General features: G+C 42.9%; 1 protein-coding gene across 4 annotated transcripts in view; it reads left to right on the top strand.

Moving 5' to 3' along the window:
• The window catches only part of LOC121277223 (transducin-like enhancer protein 4), a 210064-nt gene extending 197005 nt beyond the window's left edge, over positions 1 to 13059 (top strand). For all 4 annotated transcript variants that reach the window (XM_041186390.1, XM_041186391.1, XM_041186392.1 and 1 more), the window contains 4 exons: positions 2327 to 2474; positions 7762 to 7912; positions 9841 to 9917; positions 11189 to 13059. In XM_041186390.1, coding sequence (XP_041042324.1) covers positions 2327 to 2474; positions 7762 to 7912; positions 9841 to 9917; positions 11189 to 11296 — 484 coding nt within the window. In that variant the 3' untranslated portion in view covers positions 11297 to 13059. The remainder of the gene's footprint in view (positions 1 to 2326; positions 2475 to 7761; positions 7913 to 9840; positions 9918 to 11188) is intronic.
• The last annotated feature ends 14040 nt before the right edge of the window (positions 13060 to 27099 follow it).

Here is a 27099-nt window from a genome sequence, read left to right on the forward strand (position 1 = left end):
GGAAGAGCCCTGGGCATCAGGAGGGCACGGGAATTGAAAGAGGGGCAGGAAGGGACTGAAGCCAAATCCTCAAAACCTGATCCACCTGTCAAAGACCGAGTTACCTGGAAGTGATCGAGACTCAGTGCCACAGGAGGTGCAACTCTCCAGGCAGATGGTCACTAAGATGTGCGCTCATTGCTGAAGATCTTGCAGCACTGCACCCTATTGGTCACTGTACCCTATTGGTCACTGTACCCTGTCAGTCACTGTCAAAATGACTTCTTCGCCTCTGGCTTCTTCCAAAGATCAACTGCAAACCTTGGTATCATCTTGCAAACGGCTATACACCACTGCATCTCACTGGTCACAGATTCCTCTTTGCCAAAGTTGGACAGCACATTTAATTAACAACAGGCACAGCCTCAAAGGGGCAGTGGGCATTGGGTTTTGCCTCTATCACTGGATTTCCCCAGGTGCAGGGCATCATTAATTGTGCCCATATGGTCAAATAGGAACCCAATGACTGGCCAGTGAGATTCATTGAGTTTCCATTCCCTCATTATCCAACTGGTCTACGACTACAAGAGTTTCCGTGGCCCGGATTTTATGAGGCACTGTGGTCCACAGCACCACCACCCCATTGCCACAATCCCAATGGCTTCACCACAGCAATTTAATACTGGGAGCAGCCTCAATTGTTTTAAGGTGAGACTTATGCCCCTTTCTAAGGAGGAAATCCTGCAGTAGAGAACTGCTGGCCAATCAGACGGCTGGTAGCTCTGAAGTTCCAGCAGCATTAGCTGGGAGTAGTGGCCACTGCTGCGATTCCAGGCAGACCCACCATGCCGAGAAGCGCAGAGGTAAGTCTGGCATCAGGTGTCTGATGGGGTGAGAGGGGTGGGAGGCTGATTTCAAGAAGGCGGGGCAAGGGTTAACCGGAGGAATCCTTTGGTGGGGGCGGGGGGGTGTCTCCTCGGGTGCCCAGGGGACCCGCAAAGGAAATTGAGCCTCCCCCACCTTGCACGACACCAGCCTGCGCAGCTAAATCTGCTGGGCTTGGCCTGGGCCTGCTTCTACCTCAGATGCTGGGGGGAAGGAGCAAGGCCCTTAAGTGTCCATTAATCGGCCATTTAATGACCTCCATAGGTGGGCTGCCTGACACTTTCCCCGCACCTGTAAAATTTTAGACAGGTCGGTGTGGACACGAAGGTGCTGAGAAGGCGACCTGCTGGATTTTACCTTCCCCTAGCCTTCAAACCCTCCGGCCGGGGAGCGTATAATTCAGCCCCAAGTATATGCTTGCTTTCCTGGCAGTTGCCTTGACTCCTTCATCCTTTGCCAGTCCAGGCTACTTCAGATCTTCACTCCAACCCCAACATGCGTAGATGGATCCTCATGGACAAAGGGTATTCCTTGAAGAGATCTCTACTCATCCCTCTGCGGGTGCTCATGAAGAGGCGCAGAGGCGGTACGACTAATGCCGCTGCTCAGGGGAACAACTGTTGGACTTCTGAAGATGCAATTCTGGTGCCTGGACCAGTCACGGGGTTTCCTCCAATACCCTCTTTGAAGAGTCTCAGTCATTGTGGTGGTCTGCTGCATTCTCCATAACATGGCCTTTCAGAGAGGTGTGGACCTTGAGGACAATGAAGCCTTGGAAGAAGACAACTCAATGGAGGAGCAACAGAAGGTGAGAGAGGAGGCAGAGGGAAATGATAGTGAACAGAGAGGTGCCCCTGCTGCAAGGTGACAAGGTGAGGTGACCTCCTCCTATCCTCTGAGAAGAGGCCCTCCTTTTCTCCATCACTGCCTCCAGCATTGGGATGAAACACGGGGCTGGATGGCCTGGGTGAAAGGCCACTGTCTGTCCTGTGGCATCTTGCGTCCTTCTAATGTAGTGGAAGGCTTTGACACAAACTGTTGATTTCTCCGACAGGACAACCAGCAGTGTAAATGATGGCTGCCGTGGGTGAATCAAACCCACCTCCGTTCCCACCCCCACTGGCTCTAAGTGGACAGGAAGCTCCTCGCCATATCAATTAAGGGCTTCCCTACCCAGAAATCTGAAGTTTAATCAGTCTCCCGCCGGATGTGAGTTTCTGACCCTGATTTCCACCTCTATGATGAAAGTTCAGCTCAGTGTTTCAGCATTCTTGGGCTTTCAGAAACGCTTTGAGCAATGTTTCTTACCAATCTTTTAAAGGTTGAATATTTCTTCTAATGTACAAAATTGACACATGTATAGCACAGAAGGGGCATAAACATGGTTATTGATGTAATGTACAGAGCAAAATTAACCCATGAGGAAACGTGCTCAAATCTATTGTTTTCTTGATGTCAATAGGCAATTCCAGGGTCACACAGATGGAGCCAGCTGTATTGACATTTCAAATGATGGCACGAAACTTTGGACGGGAGGTTTAGACAACACCGTAAGATCCTGGGATCTCAGAGAAGGAAGACAACTACAGCAGCATGACTTTACATCCCAGGTGTGTATGTAGTGAATAGAAGAATTTGAAAAAAAGAGTTTGTAAGACAGTAAAACAAGAGCTTTAGATAGTAAAACCAAGAAAGCAAATTTGGAGTGGTTTGTGAATGTCAAATAAACAGAGGCTATTGCAGCGAAATAAGATTGAAACGATCCAAAGGTATGCTGGTCTATTCTGCATGAGCCAGTATGGGAAATAGACCAGTGTCACACCCTTGATCAATGGTTTGGAATGGGAATCACTGCAGCAATGAAGGAAGAAAAATAGGCAGACTGTGTTCTATAAAATACGGAATGGACGGGTGGGAATTGAGAGAAACAAATACCTGGTGCCTTCCAGCAACGACAAAAACGAGCTAGCCAATCACAGAAACTACAAAGACTATTTGTTTCCAAGACAGTGTATCAACAATCTTTCTTCCCAGGGACAATCCCACATTGGAACAGGCTGCCAAAAGAAATTGTCATGGCCCCGTCACTTGAAATCTTCAAGACCCATCTTTAAGTTATTTCCATTTAAAAGTTTCCATTATCAGGGATGACATTTCAGCAGGTCATGCCTGGTTTAGTTAGAGCTACCCATATGGGTGTTGGCAGAATATGGATATTATTGGCTGTGATGCCAACACAAATAACGCAAAAGCTTTATGGTTGAACAAGCTATTGGATATGCTTCATATATATTGGTTAAGTTTCAAAGATATGCTCTGCATTCTTTTATTTAGTTCTTTGGCATCAAGGTGTTGCAGTTACTCTTGGCATAAGCAAATGCATTATTATATGCGTGGAAACTGTCCAGGATGTTGCCATACCACCATCTATCAGTATTGACATTGCAACGCTGCAGGTTGTTGACAGCATTATGTATCTAGGCTCTACAATCATCAGCAATCGGTCACTTGATGCTGAAATCAACACACGCGTTGCAAAAGCTGCTGCTGTTATGTTTAAGCTGAGTAAGAGAGCGTGGAACAACAACAACCTGACTGAGACTACCAACCTGCAAGTCTACCAAGCTTGCACTCTCAGCATTCTCCTCTACAGTGGTGAGACCTGGGCAACATATGCTAGGCAGGAGAAAGGGCTGAACAAATCCATCTTCACTGTCTCAGATTTATCCTTGGCACCTCTTGGCAGGACAAGATCACAACTCAGAGGTCCTGGAGTATGCTAATTCCATCAGCATACACTCAGTGCTAAACCAATGACATCTGTGCTGGCTCAGCCACATTCATTGGATGAGGATGACCCAAAGACCTTATGTATGATGAATTGATGTTAGGGTCATGACCTCCTGAACATCCATACCTCCACTACAAGGACTCCTGCATGTGAGATATGAAGATGGTGGACATTGACACTGACAACTAGAAATGGTTGCTGACGGCTGTGACCTCTGGAGCTGACTGGAGGGGCTTTGGAAGAAGCGAGCACAAATGAAAAGCTCAGCTGGCCGGGAACAAGAGAGGGCTCAAAGAAAGCAGAGGTCAGCGAATCCTGCACCTTCTCAGCCCATTGCCTTACCCTGCAGCAAATGCGGCAGAGACCGCCTTGGTAGAGTGGGGTTCCTGAGCCACAACTGGTGATGCTTAACACTCAGTTGATCATAAGGGTGCAAACCATTAGGCTGAATTTTACATCCCGCAGGCGGGCGCGAGCCCGACTAGATCGGGCGTAAAATGGTACAAGAAGACATTGGTTGAGCATCCCAATGTCATTGTGTACTTGCGCGATATTTCGCTCGGTGGGCGCGCGCAAAATTCGGAAGCACACCCGCCGACAATTAAGAGGACAGTTAAGCCCATTAACGGCAAAATTGTCTCCAGTTTTTCATGGCCCTTCCAACCTTACAGTTGGCAGATGGGCGAATCGGCCAGGCAGTCTTTGTATTTTTCATCAAACCTCATCCAAGGGCAGGATGAAATCTCCGTTATGAAATAAAATTAAAATAAATATCTGTGGACAGCATTTTTATCAGCTGTATTTTCAGGTGAATGATTATGATGCATGGACATCTTTTTGCAGCTTTTAAAATCTTTATTTGATGATTTTCAGGTGTGCGGCTCCCTGAGGCAGCTATCTGCCTTCAGGGAGCTTTCTCGCAGTGCCCACCTATGCCCGCTGAAATGTCATCACCCACCCTCTTGCAACCCCCACTCTGGCAGTGCTGAGCTCTTCAGCACGCATTTCACGCTAGCTGCCTGTTAATTGGCCGGCCAGCATGAAATCGCGGTGAGGAGCCCGTTTCCCAACTTTTCCCAGGCCCGTCAATCCCGCCCACCCACCAAAGGTAAAATTCAGGCCATTGCCTTTTGAAACTGAAGGCTGCCACTGGAAGCTGTTGTTTCCAATACTATTGATTGCTTAAGGATAGTGTTCTGAAGTAATTCAACTACAACTTAAAAAGCATGTTTTTAGAATTTGCCATTTACAACATTGGAATGCTTTACCTACTAGTAAAAGATAAACCTTGCTGCGTTACCATTTTTGATGACTGCATAACTCTGCTGATAGGTTATTAGTTAAGAATATCTTTATAAAATTGATTATATATTGCCTGGACAATCAGAGAGCTTTTAATTGGTCCTTTGCTTTCAAAACAATGCAAACTTAATAGATTTTTTTGAGGAAGTAACAAGGAGGATTGCAGGTAGCATAGTGGATGATGTATACTTGGATTTCAGCAAGGCATATGACAAGTTCCCACTAGGCAGCCGGGTCAGGAAAGTGAGATCTCATGGGATACAGGGGAAGGTGGCAGGTTGGATCCAAAATTGGCCCAGTGACAGGAAACAAAGGGTAATAGTTAATGGATGATTTTGCAAATGGAAAACGGTTTCCAGTGGTGTTCCACAGGGCTCAGTGCTGGGGCCCTTGCTGTTTGTTGTATATATTAATGATTTAGACTTAAATGTGGGGAGGGCGTGATTGGGAAGTTTGCAGATGACACAAAAATTGGCCGTATAGTTGATAGTGAAGAGGATAGCTGTCGACTTCAGAATGAAATCAGTGGCCAGAATTTTTCCGTTGGCGAGTTGGGGGCGGGGCCTGCTGGCCGATACGAAAACGATACAGGATGATGTCAGGGGGAGCCTCCAACATCATCGCGCCCCATTTAATTATTCAGGAAGGCGGGAGGTTAGTGCGCTCAGCTGTCTGCCCGCCGACCTGTCAATGGCCAATTGAGGCCATTGACAGGATAATTAACCCAATTAAAGGCCCTGCCCATCCAACCTTAAGGCTGGCAGGCAGGCCAGGAGCCCCAGCGGGCTTCTGAAAAAACATGAAACCTCATCCACTGGCAGGATGAGGTTCCATGTCAGTTTTAAAAAACTTTAATAAACTTTATGTGATATTTATTAACATGCCCCATCTCGTGTGACATTGCCACATGAGGGGTACATGTTAATAATTTCTTTATTTTTCTATTTTTTAAGTTTATAAAACTTTCAGCGCTCTCCCTGAGACAGCACTTAGTCTCAGGGAGCTGTGCGCTCTTTCGCTTGCATGCGCGAAAGAGCGCACTTTGATAGTTGGGGAATCCCTGTCTCCCCCCGCCCCCCCGCACAGGAAGTGCATAGCGCTTCCCGTTGGGTGGCCCACCCACTCAAAATGGCGGCGGAGCCCGTTTCGGCGGCGGCGATCAGCTGCCCTCCTGCCACCAAGCCGGTGGGGCCCGCCTGCCCATCAAGGGCAAAATTCTGCCCAATGGTTTGGTTGAGTGGGCGGATCTGTGGCAAATGGAATTCAATCTGGAAAAGTGTGAGGTAATGCATTTGAGGAGGGTAAACAAAGCAAGAGAATACTCCATAAATGGGAGGATATCAAGGGGGTTGATGAAGTGAGAGACCTTGGATTGCATGTCCATAGGTCCCTGAAGGTGGCAGAGCAGGTGGATAAGGTGGTAAAGAAAGCATATGGAATGCTTTCCATTATTGGGCGAAGTATAGAATACAAGGGATGTATTGATGGAACTGTATAAAAAGTTGGTTAGGCCACAGTGGAATGCTGTGTACAGTTCTGGTCACTACATTACAGGAAGGACATAATTACTCTGGAGAGAGTGCAGAGGAGATTTACAGGAATGTTGCCAGGGCTTGAAAATTGCAGCTATGAGGAGAGTTTGGTAGGCTAGGGTTATTTTCCTTAGAACAGAGGAGGCTAAGGGGTGACCTAATTGAGGTGTACAAAATTATGAGGGGCCTAGATAGGGTAAACAAGAAAGACTTGTTTCCCCTAGCTGAGGGGTCAATTACTAGGGGGCATATATTTAAGGTGATTGGCAGAAGGATTAAAGGATGAGGAAAAGCTTTTTCACACAGAGGGCAGTGGGCATCTGGAATTCACTGATTAAGTTGGTGGTTGAGGTTGAAATGCTCAACTCATTTAAAAGGGATCTGGATCTGCATCTGAAGTGCTGTAATCTACAAGGCTATGGACGAGGTGCTGGAAAGTGGGATTGAAAAGAGTGGCTAGTTTCTTTTTTCTCATTTTGGCTGCACAGATATGATGGGCTGAATGGCCTCTTTCTGCACCACAGCTTTTCTATGGGCAGGATTTTACGAATCGCGGGTGGGTGGGAGTACGACCTGATCGGGTGTAAAATAGCGCATCATGTCGTAGGGCGAGCATCCTGACGTCATGGCTCACTTGAGCGATATTTCGGTTGGTGGGCACGTGAGAGGGTCACCAGTGCGCCTGCTGACAATTAAGAGGCCTATTAAGGCCCTTATTCAAGTAATTGAAAGCAATTTTTTGCTGCCCATCTAACCTTACAGTTGCTGGGTGGGCAAATCAGCCAGGCGGCCTTTGGAATTTTTACGAAACCTCATCCATGGGTGGGATGAGGTTTCCAACGGTGATTTAAAACAAAAACAATTTTTTGATGTACTTTTTATTGTGTTTCCGCTATTGTTACTGTGTTCTATGTCGGGACATGTTTTTAACTTTTTTAGAATCTTTCTCTTTGATTGTACAATTCCTCAGCTCCCTGAGGCAGCTCTGAGCATGCGCAGACTTTTGCGCTCACATTCCCCCCCCCCCCCCCCTCCCCCGGCAGCGCTGAGCTCCTCAGTGTGCGTTTCACACTGGCTGGCTGTTAATTGGCCCGCCAGCGAGAAATCACGGTCAGGGCCCGATCACAGGTGGTGAACCGTTTTGGGGGCACTCTCGGGCCCACCCACCATGCCCGTCCGACAACCAGAGAAGCCTGCCCCACGGTTCTAAAGTGAATGGTTTTGTAGGGCAGAGATTCTATAGTTTAATTATGTTTTTTTTTCTACTCCTAGATATTTTCATTGGGATACTGTCCCACTGGAGAGTGGCTTGCCGTTGGAATGGAAAACAGCAATGTAGAGGTTCTGCATGTGACAAAACCAGACAAATACCAGTTGCACCTCCATGAAAGCTGTGTGCTATCCCTTAAGTTTGCTCATTGTGGTAATTTCCTCTTTATGATACTACTTATTGTGTTATTATTTGTGCTGATGATATTGCATGTTCAAGTATTCTTAAAAGAGGAAAAAGAACTGGGGATTTTTTTCTATGTCTAAAGGACTTCTCCCCTCTCATCTTTTAGCACAGAGGAGCGGAAGGGGCAAGAATTATTAGTTTAAATTTGAACTCAGGTGGGTTAGCCAGGTCGGGTGACAATCTATTCTGACTCTGTTAACATTCTATCGGGGAGATTTTAACTCCCAGGCTTCATCAAGTTTTCATGCAGGACTGGCAGTAACTGGCAACTGACCGGCAGGAGGAGGTAAATGAAGGAAAAATAAAACCCAGGCACTCAGTTAAGTTGATTCTAAGAAAGGACATGGAGCATGGCTACTCCTCCTGACCACATGAAGAAAATCAATAAAAGTAAAAACACTTGCGCCTTTGGAACTGAGCTGACCCTGAACCCTCTTCCCTCCAGCTGGACCTGATGGGAAAGACGCAGCCGCTTTATCACTCAGGCCCACAATGGAAAAAGCAATTGGGCTCCGATAGCGTCATCAGAGTCCAATCTGCACATTTAATGAAGTATCCCGCTGGTTTCCAGCAGGCATTCTTCTCACTTGCTCAGATGAACAGGTTAATCCTGTATGATCAATGTGGGACGTTAACACATGAGTCTCGTAGGGGATGTTAAATGCCTGCCCGATTTGCACCGAGTGGGCAGGGTTATAGTCGCCCTTCTCAAGAATTGTTCCTTCCTGAGGAGTGAGTCCTCTGTATGAATAGTCAAGTGGAAACAACTGTCAACAGCAGAACCCGCTTTGATTACTTAACTTAGTTTGCTGCCAACAGGGAATTGACCTCTTTTTTTCCTACTTGCCCTGGATTCTAGTGCTAACCTTTACTGTGCAGAATTCTATAGAAATTCAGTTGTGGTACTTTTTCCTCTTGGCAAAAATACTTAATTTGACTATAGGACCATATCTGGGGGAGGAAAGGAAGAGAAATGATCCATTACAGTGGTTTTAATGCATCTGGCCCCAGGCAATGGTTTAACTGTCCACCCAAAATAGCATTGTGATGATAGTCTGACTGAGAGGCCAGCCTCCAAATGCCAAGTTTTAAACACATTTTGAACTATTGGCATTAATATTACAGTTCTAAATATCCTCTAGCCAACATTTTTTCCTTTTCAAAATTAAGGACTCCTCTCAACCATCAATAATCTAGCTGTGCAATTCAATGTGTGTGTGTATGCGTATAAACAGGGCCATTTTAACAGGCTGGTTGCATAATGATTATGTGCATAATTCCCGATCTACTTTCTCTCCCTCACAATCTTAAGTAAGTGCTATTGATAAGGAAAGCCCTCTGTACCTCTTTATAGCTTCCTTTTATTTTCTTTGATATTTTCTGGGTTTTATTTTTCTTGATTTTAGACTACTCACTTTAAAGCGTGTCTAGCCAAAGAAAAATTGCCCTTTTTGATTATCTTATGCAATAGGTTTGATCTATCAGTGAAAAGAGTCAACTTTCACAATAATTTAGGTTCAAATCTATTACTTATTAGTAAATCTACAAAAGGATGAGGACTTAAGTGCGACTGATTCAATTGTGGACACATTGCCGTTGTTCCATTACTGTACTATTAAATTTTCAAAATACAGAAATAACTTCTTAAAAATTCAATTAACTACACAGGCATGTAGCAGAAGAAGGTCGAAAGCTTAATTGATAAGGAAGTAGATGCATAAGGAAATGAAAGTTTGTTTTAACAAATTTGAATCCAGAGATATAAGTTTTCACAGAAACTGGTGTTTGGTCAAATAATGACCTTTTTTCTTTAAAAAAAAATGAAGTTTAATGATTATAACCCCAAAAACATTTTCTCAAAATTGTGAACTGTTGTGTTCAAAACTAATTTCTAGGTAAGTGGTTTGTAAGCACTGGGAAGGATAATCTGCTGAATGCCTGGAGGACACCTTACGGAGCAAGCATATTTCAGGTAAGGGTGGATCACTGATAATTATTATAGAATGCAGTGAGGTTCAGAGATCCCTCCTCCTCACCAGATCATTTGTGCTAATCTGTTCCACTGGAGATGCAACTTTATTATTCCCCATCAAAGTGCTTTTAGACTTTTGAGGAAGGCTTGTGTACAGATCAGTATATAAACTGAGCTGAGGCTGGCCCAGTGCATCAGGGCACCGTTCTTGAATGAATCTGGACATGAAACTTGCCCAGACTATAGAGATGAAAGTCGACTCCATATGCCAGCTACAAGGATTAAGAAATGAATTCATGGAGTCTTAATCCATTTCCCAGTGAGGCTTAGTCCATTGCACAGAACAAATGTTCTGATGAAGCTTTATAACGTATTGCTCATATTACATTGTTGACCACCACACCATGCCACAAAAAAGGAGATTCATGCATTTGAAAGGATACAGTAAAGAACAACAAGTATCATCCCAAATGGGCCGAGCTACGAGGAAAGATGTGAGCAGCGTATGTTTTAAACTCATGAAATTTCCACACCCCTAAGGGAGCCAGCACAATCTTTTGTTAATTTAAGTTAACAGACAAGAAAATTGGACAGCTTCCCTTATGAACATGCGTCCCTTCCCACTTACATTTCCTCGTGTGATTTCTAAGCAATCCAATTCAAAATGCTTACCTGCTCAGTTAGCTTGCAATTTTTATTATTGGATTCCAGGACCAGTGTTTCCACTGGAGTATGTTAAATAACTGAAACCAATAATTTATGTTGTGGAAAATGTTGCAGAAGCAGTGCTCATATAATAGCCAAAGCAAATGGTGCTGTGAAGTCCACTGTGCCTATATTGTAGGCTAGAAATCAGCAACAAAAAATGTTGTTGAAAGTTGGGATTCTTGACTTAATTTCTGATTAGAGACCTATGTCACTGATTTGTACAGATGACTGAACACTTGGCCCACTTTCAGCCAGGAAAACAAGGTTTATATTGCCTAGGCAGTGCTACTGCCTTAGGAGATAGGGGAGGAGAAAGAGACAAACTACTCAGGTGGAGGCAATAGCGTTGCTTTGTTGACCTAACGAACTGCCATTGAAGTTGAGGTGCCAGCAACAATGGAACATTAAGCTAAATGCGGCATACTGCTAAATTCATTGTAATGATGAAAATTTGCATACTCTCTAACAAAATACTCATTGGTGCTAAGTGTTCTATAATAATATGGACAAGCTTATTCTCTTACCCTTTCATTGATTTGGTGCTTTTCTTAAAATCTTCACAGTCCAAGGAGTCCTCTTCGGTGCTGAGCTGCGACATCTCAGTGGATGATAAATACATTGTCACTGGCTCTGGGGACAAGAAGGCTACAGTCTATGAAGTTATTTATTAGGAATGGAGCCTGAACACAAAGATACCTTTCACTATAGCACTTTTGTTAGATTTGATCTTTATGGCTGACTTTGCAAAACAAAGACTTCAACGTCCTTGTCATCATTTTCTCAGCTCTGTGCTGTATTTGATCATAATTTCTGGACACGACCATCTAATATACAAAACCCACAAAATCCAACTACTGAATGGATGGGACAAGCTTCTTTTGCCATTAATTGAATGAAGGACCAGAAGGTTTCAACTATTTATTTTGTTTTTCAAGACTTTTTATAATTAATTTCACCAAAGCTCTTTCCCAGCCTTGGCGATAAAGGATACTTACACTCTTTGGGAAAGGGGATGGAGAATGGTACTCCATTTCAGTATTGATTAGTATCATGTGTTTCTCCATTGTATTACAAAATTGGTAAGATATTTTTAATAGGACTGTCAAGTTAAAGAGTAATATTCTTGAAATTTGCCAAAAGTAAAGCTTGCTGATAATATGAAGCTAAGGCAACAGAAATCTAAAGATTTGATAGGTCCTGGAATGATGATTTACTCTTTGAAATTTGTTAGTATTGTTTTATCAGAAGGCCACAGGCTTCAAAATAACAAAAATAATATCACTTCACAATATATTCCAGTATTGTGAAAAACAGAGCAGAAAATCCATCAGGTGTGAAACTTGCTAATTGGCTCAGGTGTTTCATGTCCTGGAAAAAACAACCAATCAGAAATTATTAAGCTCCTCAAATGATTTCATCTCCCCTGAAAAGTAACTACCACAGAAGTGACCAATCAAATTCCTATGTTTTTTGAAACAAAAACTCTTGAGCAACTAAATTAGCTCCCCAACTGACCACACCATATATCCCTAAAATTAAATTTTGTAATGGAACATGCAAAAAAAACCGTTCTGAACAAAATTACTAAAATTATCCATTCCATATTTTATCGTTCCCTCACAAGGGCATCTCCTCCTTGAGGGTGCTTGTTTACCTTCTGTCCATTGTCCAGAGCTTGATCCATCAGTAAATCTTTGCGAATGATATGCTTTGGGTTTCTGCACATGCCTATATCCTTCCACTCTTAGCGTTCAGGCAATTAAAATACACCCTCAACCTGCTGTCAATTAGCATGTGAGATACTGCCTCCCGGGCCCTGGTTCTGCCTTCTCAACCCTACCCCAGATTCTTTGCACTCTCCAATCACTTCTTAAGTGCTCTTGAAATGTTCCTTCTTTGACTTCCTTGTCTTTAAATAGCGAATGGTTGTCGCTCAATCCACTTAAGTCCCCTTCCATCCTGAAAATTAATCATAGTCTAACTGCAACCCCCTCTAACTTTTTGCTCTCATTGGTTCCAATGAAGTTTCTCTTCTCAACTTCATTGTTTCCTATTACCTGACTTTGCTTTCCACTTTCACTCCTAAACCTTACTTCCTGTGAGCATTGTTATGGGAGGACGGCTAGTGATTTATGAAAAGTAGTTTGTTTTTGCTAACTTAAAAATCTAATGTTATTATCAAGTTGAGGATGGGTATGGGGATAAAGGGGGAATGAAGTCAACTGTAACTCATTGTCTAATAAGTATAATGAAGATGCTTTATCTATTGTAGTAGTTGGAGGCTTTGTGTGTGGGCTTGTGACTGATGTTCATGATCAGCCTTTACGTAGATTTGAATGTCAACTGGATTTACATTCAGTGCACCAACACTAATATAGTGCATTATCTGTACATGCACAATAATGGAAGAATAAAGTGAGTTACAATCAAGGGGCTGTCATGAACTGTCCAGACATTGCTGTATGATCCCTGAGATTAATGTACTATTTCCAACAGACTTATTGCCACTTCTAAATTACAGTACCTCCTCACTATAACACTTGGATATATCATTACCTCTGTGGAGCATGCATTGTTTATGGCTCATTCACTAATATGCCTCTCACTATTCCATTTCTTACTTGGCCTCCAAAAATTTATCTTTGGCCCAGAGTATTGTCAGTATACTGGTTATTCCTGTTTCACTTCATCTAAGTATTGCACCCAGAAAAATCAAAGGACACCAACAGACTTCCCATCTCTGTTATTTTAATCATTGTCATTGTTCTTTGCTGTGCACATGAATCTTATTTCCATTGAAGTTTTATGTTAGTATAATTCTTCCAGATAACTTTCTAGGTTTGAGTGATATTTTCCAACCACTTGTACGCCAGCTTCTATTTTAAAATTCTGCACGAGCTGCTGTGAATTTTTTCATCTGCCAATGTTTGTATGGAAAAGAAATACCTACTGCAATACTTTCGTAACAAGGTTTATTAGAACACACTCCTGCAAATTAGAAGTACATGGCCAAATGGAAGAAATAGCTGAATTCCAGGTCAATGCCACACATATGAATCTAACAGGAAGTAATTGCCTAATGAGGATGCATTATTAGGTTGAAGTTCCAGTTCCTCATCAAGATAGATAACTGTTACTGACTCACGACAAACATATTTCCATATTAAAGCAGCACAATGAAAGCAGCACCTCCAGCAGCCATTTAAGACTTATACCTTGGAGAGTCTCTGTATCAGTTTGTGATATGGAAATCCTCTTCCAAGTTGCGGCTGCAGCCATTAACCTTGTTCCTTTTGTGGATTGTGAATATTGGTGATCTTAATGGTCATTCAGGTACTCACCTGACACTAATGGCCAAAAATCAGTAAGCAAGACTTGGAGAGTGGAGATCTGAGCTGAACTGGGCACCACGATGAATCCAAAATTGGAGGAGCTGCCCCCTGCATCCTGCAATCAATACCTTTGGAGCCTGCCACTTGAGGAATGTGCACAGTTGCAGTTGTGGGTTTTATAGGCTAGAAATTGGGTTGCCCTGATTTTCTTGCATGAGTTGATGATTCGCAGCACGTCCATGCCCATTCATATCAAGGTGGGCAATATGCAAATTTGGTGCACCCACCTCATCTGAATGATTGTAGTATCTGACCAAGTAGATGCCTCACTGCTGCCTTCTTAGCCCTACTGAGCTGGGGAGCCCAGTAGCAATGTTCACAAACTATGTGGTATAGCCAGACTGCTCTTCTTAAAGGCAGGCTGTCCCACATAAATGGAAACCACACTGAAGAAGATTGCTGCAATTTAACTAATCACAAAATGAACACCAAGGCAGAGAGGGAGCTCTAGGGTGAAGAATGCGGTTTGGAAGCATTAATAGTGGAGATGGACAGGAGAGATACCATGGTTCCACAGGAAGCTAGGAGGACCTCATGTACAACCAGAGAATAGGAGTCCACAATGTTCTCACCTACCTCATTTAAAACCCTAAGATGGAAACTATCTGGTCATCGGGATTTGCCACTTTTTAGCGGCATTATCTTCTTCATTACTGTTATTTGGCTTCCATCAATTATGGTTGATCCATTCTCCAATTCAATATTGGCTTTCTTGGGGCTACTAGCATGTTGACCTCTTGTTATACTGTAAATACTGCTACAAGGTAAGTATTCAACCTCTCCACCATTTCCTTATTTTAATTGACAATATCACTGGCATCAGTTTTTAAGTGGCCCACATGGCTACTAGCCACCTGTTTAGTTTGGTATTAGCTTGGATTTTTGCTCCCAAGTCGGGTAATGTGAGCCATGAAATTTCCTGGTTTGACATACCTGCCTCAGGGGAAAAAAATGCCCTGAATGGCATGATTTTCACTCCCACAGGGTGGGGGGTTGGGGGCAGTGGTGCAGGATATGGAGTCAGGTCCACTGACCCCAGATGCAGATCTGAGGTGGCCACAGGGGCTGTCAAGTGTTGAGATCGACTCTTTAAAAGGCCCACCTTGGTTCTCTGGAACTTCGTTCTCTTGTCTTCATCCCTCACATCCCATCGCCCTCCCCACCTATTCACTATGTCCCATCCATGCCAACTCATGTCCCCACGCATCCAGATAGCCCCCCATATGCTCCATGCCAATTTAAGGCCCTAACCCATGCCCCACCACCCAACATCCTTTGCCCTTACACCCTACATGCCAACTCACCCAGTGTCTATCATGTTGAGAAAAAAATTAAATAAAAATCTAAGTATCTTCATAATTAAAACAAACTTCCATTCATGAAAGCTTATTCAAAACTTTAAAAATCCCCCAAGTACTTAATCCAATCCTTTAGCAAAACCCTAAATCAAAGTGAGCTAATCCTTGAATAAACTGTTTGAGCTGTCAATCATACTATGAACTTAAAGCACCCTGCTGGGATAATTGTGACCTGAATCTTCTGGTCAGCGTGTGGGGGCAGGCCCCACTCGCTGACATGTAAAATGACGTGTGGTGACGTCGGGCGTGTGTCCCGACATCACTGCTTGTCATTCCGACCTTCAGTTTGGCAGGCACGCACCATAGTTGACTGCCCGCCCGCCGAACTGTCAAAGGCCTATTAAGGTCATCTAACAGCTAGTTAAACTAATTGTCTGGACTTCCCATCCAACCTTAAGGTTGGCAGGCAGGCGAAGAGCCCAGGCGGTCTTTGCATTTATCATGAAACCTCATCCACAGGTGAGATGAAATTTCCTGAAGGGTTTATAAATCAAATAAAATTATTTATTAAAATCCTTTGACATGCCCCAGCTCATGTGACACTGTCACATGAGGGGACATGTCCGAATAATTTTTTAACATCTTTCTTTCAGATTTTCACAGTGACATTAAACTCCCTCAGGCAGCTCCGTGCCTCGGAGATTTCTGCGCTCTTTTGTGTGCATGCGCGAAAGACCACAGGCCCTGACTCTCCCTCCTCCTCCCAACCGCAAAGGGAGCGCTCAGTGCTTCCGGGTGCGTGTCACGTTAGGCGGGCCTTAATTGGCCCGCCCATGTAAAATGGCGGTGCGCAGACGATTGTGAATGGGGATTGGCTGCTCGCCCACCCGCTACTGCTCCCTCTCAGCTCCCCCAATGGGGAGAAAATTCCCTCCTGTAAGTTGTGTAAAGCACCCAACCATTAATAATGATATAACAATAGTCTTTGGAGTAATGTCATCAAACAGCTATTGTAACAGATCAAACAAATTTTTTCATGTCTCACCGACACAGGCAGGCTGTTTTTTTTTCAAATTTTTAAAGGGCTGAGAGTTGAATAACCTCACAAATTGACAGTTCTACAGACCTTGTGTGCCTTCAAGAGCATTACAACTACTGTAAAAATTTGATACTTCCACACTGAAGGTAAAGGCGACAGTGAAAATAAACTCTGCAGAGTTTGAACTCTGCAGAGCCATTTGAACTCAGTGTTATGTTTGGGTTTCCCACATATGTGTGTAATGTCCTACCCCCTTTTCCCTACCAAGGAAAATAGGATCTGTCAGAAATTGGGACGGGACTTCAAAATCTGGGCCCCACCGCCATTTTTAAAGGTCCAAAAAATTCAGGCCATAGATTTTGGATCAGCATGTGGTGAGTCATGTGGGCATGTAAAGGCTTCAGCCAAGCCAGAATAAAATATTGCTTATTTGCCGGCTCACCAGAGGGCAAGGTGAAACGCAAGTCCTGCTGCAGAAAACTTGGAGGAGAATGGGAATGCATATAGGATTGCTGATGTGCATGCACACAATGATGCTGGGTGCATTGCCTGGCCTGATAGGCAGTCTTTTGTCACTTTCAAGGAGCACGGTGAAGTCCGGCTCCAAGTTGGTAGAGGGCATGATGCTGACCTTGCCTTCACAGCCTCTATTCGATCTCCCTGTCATACTGCAGGCCCAAAGCCACTTTAACTGCTGTCCTATACCAGTTGTCGCCCTTGTATGGCTAGGCCACCTACTCCTCTGCCTCTTTACCCCATCCCCAACTACTGAAGGGATACAAGAACGCTCTCTGATTAATCCGAGAACTCCACAATACCTCCAAGAACACCCGAGTACTTCCGGGTGCTTTGCAATAGGAAACATTCTAAAAATCACCTCCTCTGCAATTTGGGTCCAGGACTCTTTAAATAATGCAACTGCAGAACCCACCTTGCAGCAGAATGCTTGTCGTTTGCAAAATGATCTCCAGATTTGTTACCAGGATTAGCATTGCCCAAATCAGGGATCCTGGCATCATATCAGCCAGTTGGGTTGTATGCCATCAGGGATAGCATTGATTAAAGACCTGGTGCACACTGCCCTGTGTGCACCTTTCTCATAGAACACCGTGCAGGAAATGGCCAATAGTGCACGCCGCCACAAAAAAGCAGCTCTAAGCCTCTGTAGTGCTGCTAAAAGCGGAACACAAATTTGCAACTTACATTACAGATTTACGTTGGTTCAGTATCAGTGATTAGTTCTGCGGCGCATCTAGCATGCACTACTAACTGAAATGTTCCTTACTTACCTAGTATCTATGTAAATGATAATGAGATCCAGGCATTGAACAGAGAACCCTTGCCACAATACACTGGATTATAGAAATGTACCATTTGTTTGTCCTCATCTGCAGTGTGCAGTTTAAATGTACCCTCTTAGTAAATGTGAGTGAGCGTTGTATTGTTGAAGGTGCAGTCATGCAAGTTAGATGTTAAACCAAGACCATCTCCATCCTTTCAAGTGGATATAAACAATCCCATAGAATGATTTGAAAATAGGAAAGTTCTCAAAGCATTTTGTTCAATAATAATCCTTTAGCCAAGAGAATCAAAACAGATTCACTGATCATTTATCTCATTTTTATCCAAGGGGGCCATGCAAATTAGCTGTCACATTTGCCTACATAATAGTGACTATATTTTCAAAGTAATTTTCTGGTTGTGGAGTGTTTCGGGGACATTCATGGATATGGATGTATAATTGCAAGTTTATTCTTTAATATTCTGTACTCTAGAATATGCTGCTTATGTCTTCAAGTCATGCTTTAATTTTAGATCCATTGTTTTGATTATTATTTCTTATGACATGCAAACACAGTTTAAAAATAATAATGGTGATTTTAACCTAACCTGCCAGAAGAGAACAGGATGAGTTTGCATCAGATTCTCATTTTATCTGCTCAGACAGTATATAAATCAGTCTCCAGCCCAAACTTGCTTGATCCCATCTAGTGGGTGTGATTAAAATCTGATCTATTGAGAGGAATATTAACGTGTAAAAATGGGTGGGGTTTGGTCAGGTTTGATGTAAAAATTTTCAAACCTGAATCTGCTCTGTCTCGAGCCACCCAATTCCAGTTTTGATGGGAGTAGCTTAGTTATATAAATATTTTAAGGAGGCTGTGTATCTCATTTTATCTGTCTTCCAGGTTTAACCCTGGCCAATGGAGCTTCCTGGGTCTCAAGAAACCTGGCAGTGAAAGGGAGGCAGGGACTCTTAGTGGCAGAAGTAAGTGCCTCTCTGGCACTGTTTGTGGACCATAGAATCAGGAGTGTTTCCTTAAAGCCCTGTAAACTAACCTGCTTTCTCCCCCCAACCAACCCCAAACCCCCCTCCCTACCAACTCGTTCTGCATTGACTACCACTATGATTACTGTCCTCTATCTCTGCACCCCCCCCCGCCAGTCTGACCCCTTCCCGCTATCAGCTCACAACTTTACAGACCACTTTGTATCCAGTGCCTCCTGCTACCTCTCCCATTCTGTACCCCAGCAGCTAGAACTTATCTGCTACTGGGCTGCGGCCTCTTCCAGAGCTTTCGCCACACAACAAAGGGAAACAAAGCCTGTCAATCAGGCTGGTCTTTGGGCGGGATCCTTTTGCAGGAAACTATCATGCACACTGAGAAGTCAAACTCCACATGGTGCAGGGGTTCCAGAAATGGATCCTTGCAAGTCACAGAACCTTCTGTAGTTTTTGTGAAAGAAATGATTTCGACTTGAGAATTATGTAGAACTGGAGCAAGTCACATAGACTTGTCTTAGGTGTTTCTTAATAACGTGTTTTTTTTCTCTTGTATTACTTTCCTTCCATCCATTATACATACAGAGAGATAAATTGCTGCTTTCTTGAACAAAAAAAAAATACTTAGTGCTCTTAGCATAAGAGGATTTAACTTAAGGTGATTTTAAGTCAGTGCAAGATGAGTTGATTCTGCATATTTTACATTACAGTTGTTACCCGCTCAACTACAAAGATCATGTATTTCCACCTTCATGGCATCACCTGTTTCCAACTCAGTTAGTTGCTTTTGAAACTTTCATCAATGTTTCTGTTTTTTCAATGCTTTCCTAACCAGCTTTCTAATCTGCATAAACTTAATTCATTCTCTACTGGCCATATACTGTTTTGAACAAAGTCGTTGAGAATATACACTTAGGTCCCCTAGCACCTCTGGTTTAAAATTCTTTTCTGCGTCTTTAAATCCCTCCTGGCCTTGCCCCTCCATATCGCTTTAACCTCCTCACCACTTCAGCAAGAGGGATTTTACACTCCTCCGCCCCTGTGTTTTGTACATCCTCCCCTCTGTTTACCTGATCATAGGAGCCACTTCATCAGCCATTTAGGACCTTCATTCTTTCCTAAACCTTCTCTTGCATCCTCTTATATCCACCTTCCCCTCCTCCTTAAAGGCCCTCCCTAAAATCCACCTCTTAACTAAGGTATTGACCATGACATCTACTCCACTGTGAAATGTTCTGAGAATTTTTATGTTAAGCACAGGAGAGGTGGTGGTGTGGTGGTATTGTCATTGGATGAGTATTCCAGAGACCCAGAGGAATTCTCTGGGGACCTGGGTTTGAATCCCATCAAGGCAGATGGTGAAACTTGAATCCAATAAAAACCTAGAATTAAAAGTCTGATGATGACCATGAAACCATTGTTGATTGTTGTAAAAACCCATCTGGTTCACTAATGTCCTTTAGGGAAGGAAATCTGCTGCCCTTACCTGGTCTGGCCTACATGTGACTCCAGACCCACAGCGATGTGGTTGACTCTTAAAATTGCCCTCTGAAATGCTGGCCTAGCCAGTGATTTGAAAAGAAAAACCAACAAGGATCTACAAGGGGAGGATCAACTCTCCTGCCATGTCTGGGGACCAGTGCCCCAAGAAGCTCTGGTTCTCATTGCAGGTCACTGCTGATAATGATGGCTGTCACCTCCACCCCTTCTCCTACCCTGAATCTCTGCCTCTCCCCAAGATTGTGTGCTCCCTTTTCCTGCAAGAAGAGAAAGCAGAGTTATGAATGTTAGTAATGGCTTCTATCGTTAGGGGGGACAGGACAACATTTGTGGAGGATGAGTGTGAGCTATGGGTTCAAGAGGGCAATATGATGAGGGTGAATGTCGGTGTTGGTTTCACAGATGTGAGGTTCCCTGAGAGAGAGGAATGATTGGAGCTGTAAGGTGTGTTGACCAGAGGAGAGCTGTGCAGAAGAATGCTGTGAAAGTCAGTGTAGGGCTTGGCACCTGGAAGTTTTACACCATCTGTCATGCCTCCCTGAGGCCTTGGATCCTTTTGGTGCACTGATTCCAGGTTGGAGGAAGCACACTTCTGCTACTGACTTCCACGGCCACTTTTTTCCATGCCTGTTTGGTTGGAGAGGTTTTCCTCTTTCCCCTGTCCCTGGAAGAGCTCACCTCCCTGCAGTCTCTCAGATCCTGCAATAGGACCTCCAAGGAAGAGTGAGACCTCCAGGAAACAGCCTTTCTGGATCTTCTCTCTATTCCTGTGGTTGCTGCAAAATCCAAAAATAGCTGCTTATGCAGGTGAGCCCTTATAACCCATGTCATGGTCTCTTTAAGTAGAAATAATTTCCTTGACAAGAGTCAAAGCATCATCCTGCCTGTCCTCCCTGATTGGTCACAGAATCTGAAGGTGAGGATCTAATGCTGTGGCTTTGTGAAAGAGTCTCAACAAAGCCCGCTGAGCTGCCAGTAAGCCCACCGATCAGGCAGGTACTAAGCCCGAAAAATTAGCCAATTTCCCTAATGTTTTCTTTCAGGTGACCAGAATGGAGATCCTAACTGCAACAGTAGAGGATAATTTCAAGAATTTCAATTTTCAATACATTTAAAGCACGTTCTTGTGAGTGAATTGACTGAATAACTTGAACACTAAAAGTGAGTGTGTTATTGCAACTTCACAAAAGGAAATTTTAACAGAGGCTCCATAGATCATTCCATGGGGAGAATTTTCTTCCCGTCGGATGGACGAATTTGGAGCAGGCATGGGCGAGCATGGAGCCGATCACCGCCTGTGTTCGGCTGCGCACTGCCGTTTTACATGGGTGGGTCAATTAAGGCCCACCCAGCATGACGCATGCCTGGTAGCATTCGCTACCTGTGCGATCGGGGGATGGAAGGGGCGTCGGGACCTGCGCTCTTTCGCATATGTGCGAAAGAGAGCAGAAATCTCCGAGGCAACTCCATGCCTCAGGGAGATTAAGTGCAGTTGTAAAGTTGGGGAAAAAAAGAAAATTATTCAGACATGTCCCCTCATGTGACAGTGTCACATAAGCTGGGACATGTTTATGAATTTTTGTAAAAATTTTTATTTAATTAGTAAAACCTTCATGAAACCTCATCCCGCCCATGGATGAGGTTTCATGCAAAACGCGAAGGCCACTTGGGCTCTTTGCCTGCCCACCAACATTAAGGTTGGACAATTTGTTTAATTGGTTGATTAATGGCCTTACCAGGCCTTTGACAGTTCGGCGGGCATACCGCCAACCCTGGTGCGCACCTGCCGAATGGAAGGTTGGAATGATGCGAGGTGACATCGGGACACACGCCCGAAGTCACCACGCGTCATTTCATACATCGGCGTGCAGGTCCCACCCCTGCACGCCGAAGAGAAAATTCTCCCCCATGTCTCTGACTTGTACAGAAAGTACTTTCATTCTCCATAATTCCGTAAATTGGACTTAAGTCTTGAATTCACCATACACTTTCAGATACAACATCCTTCAGCAATGATGCCTACAGTTGATGTGATATGTTTTAGGTCTATAGTTCAATTTGAAAAATAAAAATGTATGTTCAATTGTATACGTTGTTATTCACAAAAACCCTCTGCTCAGTATTGTAATTCCATGAAGTTGGTCATATGTACAGAAATTTTGAATTTAAAGTCTGCCTGATTAAGTCAGAACTTCTCTCAATTCAACTTCACAGAGATCAAAGCCCAATTCACACCACGCTTGGCACTTCATGGTACTGCTTTACTTCCCTCTCCAGTTGTTCACTCGAACTGAGCATGATGGTGTGTAACCTTAGTATCCTGCTTGACCCTGAGCTCATGACTAATCCATCTCCAAATTATCACCTATCTCTATGCACACCTGACCCTCTCCATCATTGGCACTCTTGTACATTTCAAGATTTAATTTCTCCCAGTGCCACTCCACACAAACTTCAAGTTGTGCAGAATTCAATGGTTTATATCCAAAATCTTGGGTTCTAACAGAAGGATGAAGATTTTGAAATCATTCAGTGGCTCCATTTTATCTGTGGAAGTATTTTCAGCTCCACCTTCAGGCTTGCAGAGAGCTGTTCAGACTCTTTTTAGTTGTACATCTCCCTTCCCTCTGCTCTCCCATCAATGACATTCTTCAACCACTGAATCCTTGAACTCTGGAAAATCCTCCTTAAACTTCTTTGCTGTTTTACCTCTCCACTTCTTGAAATACTTACACAAAATCTTGTTAGAGATGCTTTTGGTCACTTCTTTTTCCCTGTCCAGCATCACCATCCCTCCTGGAAAACTGAAACTTCTTGTTTATGTGGAAGATGTCACGTGAGTATAGGAACTTGTTATTGATCACGAAGGTGAGATGTGAGGGTGGAAGCAAAGGGAAGAACCCACGTTTTGGTGATCTCCCAGTTATGTTTAGCTGAAGAACTTTCAAATGTGATCAATTGTGCATTTTGTGCATATTTATGGAATTCAGTTTTTTTTAAAAAAGATCACTTAATTTTAATATTTAAGTGTTCAGTCCAATTAAATACAAAGTTCTAAATGTCATTGGAAAGGGGTAAAAAGATTAGCTTAAAACAATGCAGAATGCTTTCCCCCCTCCCTAATGTAAGCATTCTGGCTGCATTCCACAGAACACAGCAGATTTTCATCTTTATTGTTTGGACTGGCTGAAGTACAGACGGCCACATCAGGCCAGGAGAATTGGGTGTCTGCAAAGGAAGTGCTTGCCCAACTCTCATTCCATTACCTTAAAAAGAAGGAAAATTGGAATGACACCATTACATGCATGCGATCCTTCCTGGCCAATTTTATTCTCTATTCCACCAGCTGATGCTTGACATCCAGGTGATTCAGACACAATTCTGCCCATAATTCATATTCTAAGTAACATTTTTTGTAACTTATCAAGCAAGATAACTATAATCATAGTTACAACTAGACTGGGTAACAATCAATATTTTTTTAGTACAGAGGGAGAAAATTGCCAGTAGATCATCAGTGGATTTTTTTTTTTTTTCGTTTTGTTAAGGCTGAAGGCAATGAACCAGGAGTTCAATTTTGTAATTGACCAGATGTTATGGTGCTTACTTACACAGAGATGTACTTGTGGTTGGCTATCAAAATGATACTTTTTGTTCCAGAGAAGAAAACTTTTAAAGTCAGCTGCAGTAGGATTTGTATTTATTCTGAAACCAGTAGGGAGATCAGCTCTGCTGTTTTGATGTGAATCTGTGACATTCTGAGAGCCCTTTCTCATATGTTTGAAGACTATGGCAGATTAAACTTTCTATATCCCTGTATTCTTAACATTAGATTATACCCAACTTGATTGACACAAGGAGGAAGTTGATTCTGCAGTCCATTCCAGGCACTAAGCCTTTACTAAGATGTGTACTAAGATTGGTTTACCATTGGAACTAAATCCATGGCTGAGCATTGTTTTAGTTTTGTTATGCTGTCTGAACAAAGCATAAAAAATAATAGCCACCACTGTATAAATTATGGAGTCATGGACACTGCAGTGATCAACAGTTTTGTATGATTGTATGGTACATAAGTTTAGATCATTGACTATAACTACTTGGCTTGAGGCCAGCAGTTAAATATTTAAACTCCACAGCCTGCAGTGTGCCAGTGGGAAAATGGTAAGGGCGTTATTGATTGACAATCTAAATTGTTGACGTGCTGTAGTAATGCTGATGTTTGTGCCCTTCAAAACATTGTTTTTTTTTGGCAAGATTAGCAAACTTCAACATTTCAACAGTGCTGTTCATTTTAAAATGGAAATACAAAAACACACAGACTATGTGAAAAGCTGGCTAGTTGTTATGGTGGGAGATGCAGTGCTGAACATCACCCTGGAATGTTGGTCATTTTATAACCTATACATTGGATGTGCTGTGCGCCCTCAGATATTCATTGCAATGATACTAAGAACTATTCTGTGAAGTGCATTTATGTTGTGAGTGATAGTCACGTGACTGCTATATTTTTATGCACACATTAGACAAACCTGTGGTCCTAATGACTGCAAATAATGGCCTTAGTTCTATAAGGTAACACAAACCTAGCACTGGAAGGTGGTTGAGTAGGTTTATAAGAAAACTTAAAATTGTTGTACACTTAAATGACTGCTAAGTGTTGGCTATCTTTTTCTTTTTCCTTCCTCATTTCCTCTCTCCATGTTAAGCTTGTCAAGGCCATCCCTCCACCCCCCCCCCGCACCCCCCCCCCCCCTCCCCCCTCCCCCCCCGCCCCGCCCCCCTCAAAAAGGAAACCAGCCATGCTTCTCAAATAGATGCATAAGATGTGGGAATCTGATTTGGGTGTTGGGCTCCTTGGCCCTCTTGATGGATCAACTGACTTCCAGGAAGTTGTCCATTACATTGACAATTATGGTTTTTAATGTTGTGGTTAAATTTCTCTTTGCTTAGAATTGCAAACATTTATTATATTAATTCCTATCTGCCTATAGTCTTTATACTACTATTTAAAAAAAGATAAATGATACGTGCCTGTTAATGGGGTGGTTCTGAGGCCATACAGCTTTTCACCCTTACTATCCAGTTTTCAACCGTAATGCTAAGATTTATAGAGCTACCAAATTGCCGTTATAACACAAGCAAGCAAAAAGAAAAAAATGGCTAATTAAGGAATGAGTTTCTTTGTACACATGCATTATGTACTACTGAAAGTGCCCTGTGGTCAACATGTTAGCTTTTTATCCCCTTTTCTTCATTAGAAAAATTGTTATATTTAAAAGTTTCTTAAAATCTGTAGTTATGTTTTATAACTAATGGATGGACAAATATGCATTTCTGTTCCTGTATGTTTGTTGGATATTTAAAAGGAACTAGTCACATGTGACTATAGTTGTTACAAAAGGTGACAGTAGGACAGAAGTGTAAAATGCTGCAGGACTGCACTGGATATTCATAAGTGTACGAGAAATTAGTCATCTTTGTTTTAATTAAAGCAAAGATCTTAAACACTGGAAATGTAACCTCAATTAGTCTGTCTCTAGTGGTCTCTGTACTGTAACATAATTCTTTTAATATAACATGATGTTTCACTGTTTTGGTCTGTGGTTATTTTTGCATTGCATTGTAACCGAAACATTGGTAACTATTGCCAGAATGGCGCTTGGAGATATAAATTGCTAGAATATCTAAACTCTACAGAAATTACTGCTGGATATATTTTCCCATAGAACCTAAAATAAAAATGTTAAGTTTACATACACACACTTGGGAGGGGCGTCGAGAAAGATTTACATTTTGACCTTAGAAAATGCAGATACTGCGGTGTTTTGAAGTATATGTTTGACCCAGCCAGATCATGACACTTTGAACACATTGCAATTCTGGAGAAAAAAACCTTCCCATTCACTTCTGTATAAACCAGATCAAGCCAGCCTCAACATTCCAGGGCAGCAAAGGTCAAAAAATGTACATACTTTCTAAGAAATCGCCTTGAATGTGTGAAAGCTCAGATAAACAAAGACTTATTATTTTTCCTAAATCTCTAAGTTATCTGAATCATTATCATTAAACAGCCTCTGCGTTGGCAAAGGTGATTTTTTTTCCCTCAACTTAAATGACTTTGATGTGCGGGTTACTAAGAGCTTTCATTAACCAGTACATCATCTGCTTTATTTTGGTGTCCTCATTGCAATCAAAACATGTTTTGTTTTATTCCTCCTCTGTGAAGCTTCCTATTGTAGGGAAAATAAAACGCACCAATCCATGCCCAAGAGTTTTCAGTTGAATGAGTGAGGAGCCGGCACATACTTAGAAGTAGAATATATTTGCTGTCTCAATTACAATTCAAAACAATTAGAATCTTCATAATGCCTCAGTATTACCCACTGAAAAGATCTTTATGAAATTGGACAATGAGTTTTAAACATTTAGTTAGTACCTCTTCCTCCATCTGATGATCAGGATTGGTGCATCGATTAAATTATATGGGGAGAATTTTCTCCCCGTTGGATGGGGCTGGGCCGGAGTAGGCGCCCACCTGATCGCCGCCTGTGATCGGATGCATGCCACCATTTTACGTAGGCGGGCCTATTAAAGCCCGCCCAGCGTGACGTGCACCGGAAAGCGCTGAGTGCTCCCTGTGGAGGTTGGGGGAGGAGGGAGAGTCACGGAGCTGCCTCAGGTAGATTACTTTGATCATGAAACATTGAAAGAAAAAAAAAATATTCAGACATGCCCCCTCATGTGACAGTTTCATATGAGCTGGGACGTGTCAATGACTTTTAACAAAAATTTAAAATTGAACTTATAAACCCTTCATGAAACCTCATCCCATCCGTGGATGAGGTTCCATGAAAAATGCGGAGGCCGCCTGGGCTCTTCGCCTGCCTGCCAACCTTAAGGTCGGATGGACAGCCCTGTTAATGACTAATGAGGGGATTAATGGCCTTCACAGGCATTT

The sequence above is a fragment of the Carcharodon carcharias genome, chromosome 4 (assembly GCF_017639515.1).
Source record: "Carcharodon carcharias isolate sCarCar2 chromosome 4, sCarCar2.pri, whole genome shotgun sequence".
NCBI lineage: Eukaryota > Metazoa > Chordata > Chondrichthyes > Lamniformes > Lamnidae > Carcharodon > Carcharodon carcharias.